At 37.0% G+C, this 12,614-nt stretch overlaps 1 protein-coding gene across 1 annotated transcript in view; it reads left to right on the top strand.

Annotated features, from left to right (window-relative positions):
• LOC122347951 (activating molecule in BECN1-regulated autophagy protein 1-like) overlaps positions 1 to 12,614 on the top strand; it is a gene marked incomplete at its 5' end in the record, with an annotated part of 30,665 nt that overhangs the window by 4,263 nt on the left and 13,788 nt on the right. The window contains 5 exon segments of the mRNA XM_043243186.1: positions 162 to 210; positions 2,365 to 2,553; positions 3,571 to 3,725; positions 7,274 to 7,413; positions 12,425 to 12,535. Of these exon segments, the coding sequence (XP_043099121.1) occupies positions 162 to 210; positions 2,365 to 2,553; positions 3,571 to 3,725; positions 7,274 to 7,413; positions 12,425 to 12,535 (644 nt within the window).

Genomic DNA, 12,614 nt, shown 5'->3' with positions numbered 1-12,614 from the left:
ATAAAATAATTGTATTTTTATTTACAACTCGTTTTGCGTATTAAAATAAAAAAATATTACTTAATTTTTGTATTTAAAAAAATATGATGCAAAAATATTATTATTACTATTATTAATAATCATATTCTTTGCAATTATATTTAATGACTATTAATGTGCAGTTTGAGCACCAAACCGTATCTCCTCATGAGATCCCGACTGAAACGATGTGTACCCCTGAATATATATAGGTAAGAGGCAGAGGGAGGCTTTTAGAAAAAAATCTGGTGATTATTATTTTATTTTATTTTCTGTGTGCATTTGAGATACCATATTCATAACTGCAGGTGGTGACTTTTCATCATCGCTTCTATTGCTCTTTTTATCAAAAAACAGTTTCCCTCTTCCTCTCTCCATTGCTCGTGTTGGCCTGCAGTGAATGAGTGGGCATGAGTGACGGTGGGTGGATGGACGTGTGTGTGTGTGTGTGTGTGTGTGTGTGTGTGTGTGTGTGTGTGTGTGTGTGTGTGTGTGTGTGTGTGTGTTGTAGGTGTGTCAGAGAGTGAAATGCTGGTCCTGTTCGGCTGCAGCCTCATCACTGCACTAAATTACTGCCCTATTTAATTAACACACTCCTGCTTAAATCTCCCCTCCTGTCCTCTCAGACTCCTCTTGACCTTACTCTGTGAACACATGCACACAGATACACAAACACACACTGGGTGATTAAAACAAATCCATCTTTCTAAATGTGCATAATGACTTGCAGTCACCTGCCAAAACTCACCTGCTCTTGTTTAGCTTGTGCCCTCACACTTTCTCCAGCGCCGCCCGGCCGCACTCACACTCGCTCTCCAGCAAAATGACAAACACTTCAATCACACGCTCCCATTCTAAATCACAAATAGCCCTAATTACACCTCCCACACACACACCTGATGCTTTATTCTGAGACCTCTGCGCAATGACACACGTTGATGCATGAGACCAGAGCAGCATGTTATTGTTCAGTTAATGCTTTGAATAAATCGTTTCATCTAAACAAGTTGTTTTGAATCAGCTGTCTCAGCTCACTCACATTTGCGTTGTAATATCCCTGTGTTTACACAGTGTTTGTTTTCTGAATATTACTACTATTCTGTGTGTTGAAAGATGGCTTCATCAGGATGCAAATTGCCATGGAAACAGTAACGGATTATGCTATGTGTATAACAGAAAATGAAAACAGGAATCGAAATTAATTTTAGAGTTGACATGTGGTTCCAGACCAGAAACATCATTTTCTCTCTGCATCCTGCTTGGCAGAATGGTAGTACTGGATGTCTTTTATGTGTGTGTGCGTGAGGTTTATGTGCTGAAATGAGAAGGGTACGTACAGACATCCCTCTCTCTCTCTCCTGCCACTCTGCTCTCTTATTCATTAGTGTGGGCTGAACAGATGTGGCTTTCTGTTAGTCGCTAAATCACTTTTATTGCTGCTCAACTTATGGCAATTCTGCAGCTTCTGCTAATTTAGCAAAAAGATTGTTACACAGAGTAGTGCTCGTTTGCAAACAGAGATTTGGACGCAAAAATGGAAATCTGGCAGATGCAGAGGCTGACAATTTTATGAACTTGCTAGTTTACTGTGCTTGCTCTGAGAAAAAAAAGTGGAGCTTAATGTTTAGTTTAAATACAGCAGACTTGATTTTCAAAATATGACATTTAAAGATCCTGCAACTTATTCTAAAAAAACTTTCTAAGGCAGGGGTACTCCGGTTCAGAGGCCAAGCAGACCACATTTAAACTACACAAAATGTGAAGGGCCACAAATTTAAATTTGCGTCATCAGACTTCATTTGAGACGGTATTTTATTCAATACATATATTTTTAGTTTTAATATTTTGTATTATGTGGCAACCGTTTTATAAAAGCAGTAAGTACTCGAGGCAGTGCTGTATAGTGAATAAATCACAGGGTGAATCCCTTCTGCCTTTGTCTATTTTGTTCTTACCACTCCAAATCAAAATGTGTGTGTTGGCTTGTACCAGAAAAAATGTGTTTTCTTGTAAAGAATAAAGAAAATGTTTGCTCAGAGTCTATGTATTTCCCCCCTACATTTAACTTTATTAAAATGTATCTACCATATAACTTTCATTAAAAGATCAGATTGTTTTGTGTAGCTGTACATATATTAAAATATTCTCAAATCCTTTGTATATGATCTGTATGTGATGTTTGGTGTTATTTGCATGTCGTGTAATCAGTCTTGCAAAATAATAATGTAAAATTGGCCAATATACATTGCCTTCAAAATTCATATAATCGTTGATTATCATTATCAGATGCAGTTTCCACATCGGTGCAACACTAATTCAGACTCTTGTGTCTGATTTCTTTTTTAGCGTCCGTAAATGTGTTGGTGCCCAACTGTAAGATCTACAATGACGCGAGCTGTGATATCTCAGCAGACGGGCAGCTGCTGGCTGTGTTCATTCCCAGCAGTCAGAGGGGTTTTCCCGATGAGGGCATCTTGGCTGTGTACTCCCTGGCCTCACACAACCTGGGAGAGATGCTCTACTCCAAGAGATTTGGTGAGTGACCCTTAGACATGACTCCCGTTTGACCTCATAAGGGCAGTTAGTTTGTAAAACATGACTCTTCTCCCTGTGCTGATGAGGGTTTAAGACACTGATTGAGCCATCAGAGCCGAAATTATTTTAAACTTGTGCTTAATTAAATCGAATGCAAAGGGACACGGCTGTTTGCATTGTGCTCTCACTTTCGCTCTAATTGGCTGAACAGACAGCAGTGATGGAGCTCTTTTAGAGGCAGCTTTAATTAGATAGTTCCCATTTAAAAGCCAAATGAAGGCAGGGCTGGGACCAGGCTGCTAATGGAAACCAATGATGAGGAAGTATGAGTCCGGCATGTTTTAGATTAAAGTGATTTGAAACGCTGTTCTCTCTCTCTCTCTCTCTCTCTGCGGGATGGTCATCGGCAGTACAGGCCTCAAGGAACTATCATTCTTCCTATCCAGTAACAGTGGATTAATGAGAGCAATCAACCAGGGTCCTCAATACTAAATCGTTCATTTCCATTTGCTGATCACATCGCTAGCACTCTTTGGCTCTTGCACACGCCAAGCAAGGATGATTTCTAAAGTTAAATGGCTATGAAATTAAATTAGGTTTTAGGATGAAAAATTATATTAGCTATAATTACAGTCTGAGCAGGTCTAGGTGTGAACTTTTCTAATTTCACGCTTAACAGATTGGTCTGAATGCTCTGGTTGTAACACTTACAGCAATTAATAATGCACAAAATGAAAATTTTTGTATTAATAGGGTTCAAAATACATTTCCTGGATTTTCATCACTTTAGTTAGTTTTTTTTTTTTTTTTTCTTTTCCACAATCGGCTTACCGCTATGATTTGACTATATTTATGTAGTTACTTCTCAGCTAGCTCATTCAGTGCATTGCTTTATTATAGGGCCACTTTAACAAAAAGTGTTTAGACTAAACACAGTCCTGTATCCCAGTCTTGTTAAAATGAATGTTTGGCCTAGCCTGTAGTTTTAGTCAATGTGTCCATGTGTATTTGTCACAGGTCCAAATGCCATCTCTGTCAGTTTGTCTCCAATGGGTCATTACGTGATGGTAGGTCTGGCATCTCGCCGCATCCTGCTGCATCAGATCACCGATCATATGGTGGCACAGGTTTTCAGACTGCAGCAGCCCCACGGAGGAGAGACGTCCATGAGGGTATGTCACTTCTGACCTCACTTCTTCTTTAGAGACCGCCACAGCTCTCAATACTGTCACGACGACGTGAAAAGATGTGTGACCATGCCTTATGAAAAAAGAAAACCTAAAACCTTAACCACCATACCTTCTTAAAATGAAATGAAGCTCTGTAAAGTTAAACTGGTAACCTGTACATTTATCTTACAATTAGCAAAAACCCAAAACAATTAGATGGGCTTCCTATGTAGGTTGTCAGTGTTGCTGTCCTGTCATAATAAAGGCAAAAATAAACTATTTAAATGATTAAAAATGTAATAAATAAAAAAAATGTCTTCTCAAACAGTAAGACTTACATCTAAAAATGTATAACAAAAAGTATTGTATTTTTCTTTATATGAATTCACACACTTTTCATTTAAATGTTTTCCAAATCACTCTCAAAGTTAGCCAAGCCACAAAACCCATTTACTTCACCTTTTTTTTCTCCATTTTTAGTCAATTTAGTCATTCCTTTCATGACATTTGATTATTGTGATGTTTGGTTATTACTGGTGGTCTGCCCTATGTAGATCAGCTCTCTGTGCTCTCTACAGCAGAGGGGGGAGCCTGGGGTTTAGAAAAGCCTTTGAGTAGGAACCTGACCTAGATACGCTCTCTTAGAAATAGAGAGCGAGAGAGAAGTGGGAAAACTGTGCGTTTGTGTGGAGCGAAGGGCATAAATGGAAATATCTACATGGTTGACTTTTGTTTTTGTAAGCTGTGTTCATGGCAGGATTCTGAACGTGGATTAATTTGAAAGCGATGGAGCAGGAGAGCTTCATTTTTATCCTTGTTCAGTCTCTAAACATACAACACCAAATCTCTCTCCACAGAGGTTAGAAAGCCGGCGTGCAGTGAGCACTTCTTCATGTTTTCATGGGTCTTTGTGGTTATTTCATCAGTGCTCCCTGCTCACGTCTATGTGTGTTTCTTCCTAAGCTTCATTTGTATTCAAAATATACAGTTTCCACTTAATTAGGCTAGCCCACCACAGTGTAGTTCTTACAGTAATGTCTTAATCAGAAACTGTGATGGTCTTAAAGGAGGTTAGTACCGTAGTTACTGCTGCTTGAGCTGTATTTAAAATATAATCCATACATGAATTCAGTCTCTTAAAGACGCTCTCAAGCACCCTTTCTCAGCTCTAATGGTTTTTGTACATCACTACCAGAGGTGATGTAATGAAGTGGACAATGCTGCAGTCTTATATCTTATATGAGTTAATGGTGAGTCTTTGAACTTCACAGGTCTGCTTCCTGACTGTCAGTCTTTCACGTCTCTGTGTGAAGTATTTTTTTTTTCCCCAGAATTACTTTCATTGAACTTTTCTCTGCATTTTATGTTAGACTGAGATAAAAGTTTTTCGAACAACTAATGGACCGCTTAAACATCATTGTAGGAACTGCAAGAACCAGAACCATTTGAACTGTCAGATTGAGTTAAGTAAGAGCTCAGGTTTTCTGTGTGCTATTGTTGGTAAAATATTTTTCCAGGAACTCTGTGTAGAATGCTTCCAAGCTAACCAATGTGAGCGATGTCAAATTGAAGTCAGGATCTTAACAAAACACCTTTTGTTAAGTTTAGGTCAAAAAATATTGGGGCTTATAGGGCTTCTTTACACTTTACCTGGAGTAAAATATTTTTGGCTTTTTTGAGAAAAAGTGGAGTAGTTGTGAATATATTAATTTGACATGAAAATGAATTATTTTACTTGTGTTTAGATACTTTGCTTAGACATTACAAAAGTCTAAAGTAACAACAAAATGTAGTTTCTATTGTCTAATTTGTAAATATTAAAACACCTGGACTAAAAAAATGACAAGAGGCTTCTTCTCTGCGTATTAACCACTATATACATTTGCAACATCTTTTAAAGGGTGCCTGATTTCAGTTGTAGCCATAGCAACAGCACTTTTTTGCATTTCATTTTCTGTGTTTTCAGCTTTTATGAGTGTTCATTTAAAGAGACGTTTCTCACTCACGATATGTTTATTAATATATTGCACAGCATGTTATTTATGTATATTTAATAGTTTCTATCATTTTCCATTCTATAATTATGTTCGGTTTCCGCTCACGTCTTTATTTATTAGAATAGATCTTTCTGTTTGTTTATTTTAAGTGATATTTTCTCATATGGTAGATAATGAATAAATTTAATACATCAGCACCATTAATGTGTCTGCTTATTAGCAGGATTAATTATACACCGGAGAGTGGAAAGAAAATGAACAAAGGTTAGCCCAAGGCTTTATCTTCAGCTTTGCTGTGAACAACTTTTTCAACATAATTAATTTTTTAATGTAATAGTCATTTTCATTCTCAGGTTGTTTTAATGTACTTATCATGCCACTTACCTGCCAGTATTCTCTAACAGTGCTGATGCACACTACTTTCACGTTAGGTGGCTTTAGATGGGTAACTGGCAGTTAATGCCTGTTTAATGAGCAATGTATTATTTAGGAACTAAAAGAATTTTACAGTGGCCATGTGGAATTTTTTTTTTTTTTTTTGAAAGAAATTAATACTTTTATTCAGCAAAAGATTAAATTGATCAAAAGTGACAGTAAATATTTTTTAATGTTTCAAAAGATTTGTTTCAAGGGAATACTGTTCGTCTGAACTTTATATTCATCAAAGAATCCTGAAAAAAATGTATTTCTACAAAAATATTAAACATTACAACTATTTCAGAATTTCTAGTAATAAGAAATGTTTCTTGATTTGTCAAAGATCATGTGGACACTGAAGACTGGAGTAGCTCCAGAAAAAAAAAAAAAATTTTGCCACTGCAGTAATATGTTACGTAAAAAATTAATTTCAGATTGTAATAACACTTCACAGTATTACTATTAACCGTATTCTGAGTTAAATAAAGACTGACTTGTTGAGCATTAAATACTTCTTCTTTCAGAAACCTCTTATTGACCCCAAACATTTAATGTGTGGATAACTAATAACTGATTTAAAAATGAATCCCTAGGAACCTCTGGTAAGTAATCTGTGCTGCATATATTAGCACTACTGCTACTGGGTCCGGATGCACAAACACAAAGCGTTCAGGTGCTGCCCTCTTATTCACACTCTTTTTTCTTAAAGAGACTGTTTGAACCGCCAGACTTTGTGGCTTTTATCCTTGTCCTGAATTTCCTGCGTCTAGAGTAAAGAGAGAGAGAAAGAGTTTGTCTGTTGATCACTCATCTGCAGATGAATGAGACCGATTTCTCTCTCTCTGGCAGACATGAGCTTGTCCTATTTTTGTCCTTTTTTTCTAGAGCCAGTGGAGTGTAAGTAGTATGCCAAGGCTGACAGACAGGGACGGGGGAATGGATTGGAAAGAAAGAGAAAGAGTACTTTGGAGAAAGAGATTTGACTTTTCACAGTTTAGCCTCTTCTCAGTTATGCTAGCACTGTTGTCATTTCTGACAGAGACTGCAGTCTACAGCAGAGAGGATGATGGGAGACGCTGGCGACTGATAGAATGAGCGAAACTACTTTAAACAGGTGTGTTCTTGTATATTTTTCAGAGGGTGTTTGATGTGGTTTATCCAATGGCCCCAGACCAGCGAAGACACGTCAGTATAAATTCTGCACGGTGGCTGCCAGAACCGGGGCTTGGGCTTGCTTATGGAACCAACAAAGGAGATCTGGTCATCTGCAGACCTGTGTGAGTCTCCTATCCATCCCTCCATAGCTTACTTGTGGGTCATAAATCACTTTTTCTGTCCTTTTTGTTGTAAGTGTTTTTTTTTTTAAGAAAACCAGCTGGACTCCTCAAGTTGATTGCTTGCCAAAGATAATGAGCCCCTAACTCATCTAGGTGTGGGTCAACATTAAATGAGAAATGATTCGTAATGTTAACCATGGTAAAACAAGTCGCGTTAAAAATGGTGTGCATATAAAAGCATTTTGAATGTTGAACTCAGTCTGTCTTTTCTCTGCCCATCTGTTTTTGTTTTCTGGTGAGAACTGCTCTCTTTTATGTTTATGTAAATGAATGTCATACATCTCAAAAACCTTTTTGGTTTTGTCAGTTCTTCAGCAGTTTTAAAAGAAGTTTTCCTTCAAGTGATTGGTGTTTGTTAGCGAAACAGACACTAATTAATTCACTTCAAGGATCATTTCCCTCCACTGTATTTGGTTGTATAATTTGCAGCTTGGCTGTGGATGTTGCTTTTCTGCAAGTTTCTCATAATTATCATCAAGGTTACCGTAGATACAAAAAGCCCACGTTGCTGCAAAAACATTGTCTCGACAATGCAAACACACTCTCTCTTCATTAATGCAAATAGTTTGCTAATTAGAGAAAACCGAAAATGCTTCATACACAAGCTCACATCTTTATTTGTAGTTTATGTACTAGTGTGTGGTGTCCGGTTCCCAGTCAGTATAATGTTTTGCGCCTTGATAATTGTGAACTTTAAATTATTTTTGTCACATTTTGTCATTTTAAATTTAACCACAAAAAGAAATGCTATCAAATTTTCTCACAACTAATTTTCAGAAGAGTCTGATTTTGGCACTACACCGGTCCATTGTTTACATAACATGCATGCATTTGGCAGACACGTCGATCCACACCAATTTATAAATTATATATTTATCAGTTCATAAATTCCCTAGTATTCAAAGCTTGTGAGCTACAGTAATACACTTTAAGGGGTTACTCCCTAGGGCTGTCTTTGACTAAATAATTTTCTGGTTAACTAGCAGTTATTCATTTGAAGCATTATTTGACTAATCATACATTTATTAATAAATTGTTAAAATAGTACTAATCTGCCTTCAATTGCCTACATTGCCTAATAAATGCTTAAGCACATACATAAATCTCGCCAAGGCACACCGACAGAAGTAATGATTATAAATGTGTCAGGGAAAACAGTAAGGAGGCTGCATTAACATTTTAATACTTCAGTGATATACTAGTGCTTTCTTTGTTTTCAGTTTAAGAGATGAAGTCGGCGATGCTGACCTGTCATCTCTGCAGTAGTGGATGCGCTTATATACACGTTTCATATAGATTACATAATGTGAGAATACCTGTTTTCCATTTGAATTGGTTTATTTGAAAGTAGATTTTTCTCTATAGATATTTTTTTTAAGTCTGCAAGGCAAGCAAACACAGCGTTTCGAGCTCAAGTTCACGGTTCAAGCAGACAGAGAGCGCATCCTGATTGCTTTCATTATTTTACAACGGTACAATGTTTTGTTGCTATTGTGAGTGCACACAAATAAGAGTAGTCTTTACAGATTCTGAATGTCTATTATTCTTATCTGTATAACCAAAAATGTTGGAAAATGAAGTGAATGGGTCCTTCGGTGAACATGATGAAAATCCGTATGACTGCAGTTGATGAATCTAAATGTCTTTTAAAGAAAAACGACAGTTGGGTGTGAGGAAAATACTAATAAACATTTTACATTATAAATCACCTTTTCCGTCACCTGTCAAACGTGGGTTCATGAGTTCATGTTTGACGTAAAGGCCAGCATATGACGCAAGTGTATTATGAAGAGGAGCTGCAGAACCACAGAGGGATCGTGTTTATATAAACGTTACCATTAATGTACAGTGGGTGTAAAATATACAAATTGGTTCCAATTTGGATTAGGTGGCCTTAACTATTCAAGGTTAGGTGCAGGTTTGGTGGTATGGGTAGGTTTAAGGGTGGGTAAAGGTGTAAGGGATGGGTCGACATTGTAATTATAACAGTGATAAGTTATAGATGTGATAACATGCAGGTATGTTTAAAAAGTACAATGTTAAGTGTATTAAATGTTAATGCATGTAGTATAAGGCCAACTAATATAAAGTGGGACCTAAAAATGTAATAATAAATTATTAAATATAATCAAAGGTTTTTGTTGACAGTCATCAGCACAAAATTCATTATCTTAACAGACATGCTCCTACACATACAGAAGCGTTTGAATACATGAAGTAAATTAGGTGAATAATTTGTATGCACACTATGTTTTTTAGAACAAAGGCTTTATGCTGCAGTCAATTCTTGCCGTAATTACCGTAATTACTAGATAACCCATAATGATCTACTCGGTTGGTCACGTCCTCTCAATAAGACTGAGAATAATGTGTTTCTTTGGTAACATGAAGATGAAACTATTTTGAGTAAAATCAGTAAAATTGGCAATGCAACAAGTAATGGTTTTTATGCAAATTCATTATTAATAAAGGTATAATTTCAGCAGGATAGTAGGTATAGTAATTAAACCAGCTGTATTAAACAGTGTTGCATGTTTTGTATTTTTAGAGTATTTTTGAATTAAGACATTAACAATAACTGAGAAGTGGTGATTTTGGTGCTGAAGGGACTGGCGTTTGGTTTCCGCATGATGTTGCAGTGGTCAGGTTGCAATTACGTGTTCTACAAGAAACTAAATGCTTTAAACAAGTCGGAATCTCATAATTATAGTAATTAGATTCACACTATATGGTGTGAATGCACCTTTGCTTGTGTCATGATGTTGTTTGATGCCCAGGGTGCCCATCTCTGTCCTGGAGGACTGTACCTAATATAGAAGTGTGATATTTCTCATTTGTAGACAGCTTAATTGATTATAATGCAATTGATTATATTTTGTTATTTTAGACACTCTCATCTGGAGTAAGCACATGGTCTTGGTTTGTTTTGGACATAATTGGATGCATGTGCACCTTGACTTGAACTTGAATAATTTGCTGGTCTCTACACTGACTTCTTAACAGAATTAATTGCATTCTTCATGACATCTCAATGCACGCAGTTCGGTGAATTTTTAGCATCTTTTCTACATTATCACTATCATTATTCATTGTCACATGATCCACATGATCAAAAAGCATTCTAATATTCTGATTAGCTGTCAAGAAACATTTTTTATTATCAATATTTGAATTAGATTTTTTGGTGAATAGAAAAAGATCCAAAGATCACCATTTATCTGAAATAAAAAGCTTTTGTAACATTATATACTACATTAAGAACAATTTCAGTAATGAATTCGAAAAATGTTACAGTAAGAGATGAGAAAACAGTGATTAGAAATGAAGAACAATAGCATAAATCTGGCAATAGAGGATGAGACAGCCGGGATTTGGAAAAAAAAAGACAAATCATCCAGCTTGGTTAGTGCATGCGTTAAAATTTGCATGAATCCAAAAGCATGGTCACGATATAATAATGCTTTGAGTCATTATACTCATATTAAAACGTTTCATATGGGTAGGCCTAACAGTGTGTTTTACCATTGCGTCTCCGGTGGTTTCTAGAAGCGGATCTCTCGTCACAGCCCCACGCGCCGTGCTGACTATAGACTAATTTTGCAGTAGGCTATTAGGTTAACGATTAAACAGTTAATTGATTGTTAATTCAGATAATGATCGGTTATGGAAATTATAGAAAATTGACATCCCTAGTTTGACTGTAGTGTAAGTTTAGAACATGATCTTCACTTTCCTCAGCCAGGACCACACACTGCTTCCTCTCTGTCAGAATAAGACTGTTACTCTACAGCTTATGATGGACATTGGCAGGAGATGGATCGATCCGACTGAAACTGGTAATTAGCCTCCAGTGGTTCCAGATATCAGCCTACTCTCATGCTGGGGAAAACCCACTCATTATGATGTCCTGGAAAAAGATCAATTTTTAAGTGCACAAATATTGATTACGTTCAAGAATACCATGAGCAGGCCTTCACTGCTTGTCCCCTATCTATTAAAAAGCACCACCAGCTCGAAGCAGTGGTTATTCTGTGTTATGCATTGTTTATTTATGTATTTATTTTCACAACTTAATTACCTTAGCTATATATTATGCGAGTATTCATCACTTCTAACAACTTTCTGCAACCTTCTGACCTGCTACGCTCTTCAAACAGTAGTCAGAGAGATGTTTTGCTTTCAGTTAGTTAGACTTCCTTAGAGAAAAGAGAAAGAGACAAACAGACAAAGAGAATAGTAGAAGGGAAAGGGGGGCAAGAAGGAGTGCTGGACAGGCCCGTTGGGAGGTAACATCTTCAGGAACTCTTGGTTGGAGACAGGTGCGCGGGACGGTTGGATGAAGTGGATGTCAGACTCGGCAACTACGGGACTGTCAGTGCTATGCTAATGAGCCGCATAGATGCATTGTGGGAGTCTGTGGGGACTATAGCGAGTTTCTTTGAGCTAGGCAAATGAGCAGTCACCGGACTACAGCTCTAACACAGTCGAGAAAGAGAGAGGATTCTCTTTCAGTCTGCGTTGTTTAAGCTCAGCTCTTTGTTCTTATGCCTTGTTTGCTGAAGTATTTCTCTGTGTATTTAAACCCGACAAAGTAAAACAAGGGTTTCCCAAAGTCAAAGGGCACATTTTCTTAACCTAATGCATGGAATGCTTGTCTGATTCTTAATTATTATTTTTTAATAAGGAAAACACATTTGCCCTTTTTTTTTTTCCTTCTTTCTTTCTTTCTTCTCAGTTTTTATTTACCTCTGTGCAGTTAATTACTTCCAGTGCGTGTCACCTTAGAATTAAAAGGTATTTTAAACCTTTAGCTTCTGTTGAGTTGAGAAATGAAGGTCGCCCTTTTTCTTCTTGCACAGTATATGATGAGCCTTACCTGGATTACATCTGCTTTTTACTTTCTCTTTCTTTGTCTGCTTATCTTATGTGGCCATGGGAATATACCGTTCAGTGATGTACACTCAGATAGGAACGGCACTTCTGAACACTCTGAGAGAATGTTCACCATCAATAATGGTGGAGGGGCTGGAACCAGTAGCAGCAGGCCTGGAGACGGGGCAGGGTGAGTATGGACTTTCATTGTTCAATTTTTGTTGTTGCTGATTTTACTATCAATAATATAATATATACTGTGTATATAT

The sequence above is a fragment of the Puntigrus tetrazona genome, chromosome 7 (assembly GCF_018831695.1).
Source record: "Puntigrus tetrazona isolate hp1 chromosome 7, ASM1883169v1, whole genome shotgun sequence".
Classification (NCBI taxonomy): Eukaryota; Metazoa; Chordata; class Actinopteri; order Cypriniformes; family Cyprinidae; genus Puntigrus; species Puntigrus tetrazona.
Note: the sequence above shows the minus strand (reverse complement) of the source record. Positions and strands in the feature narration are given on the sequence as shown.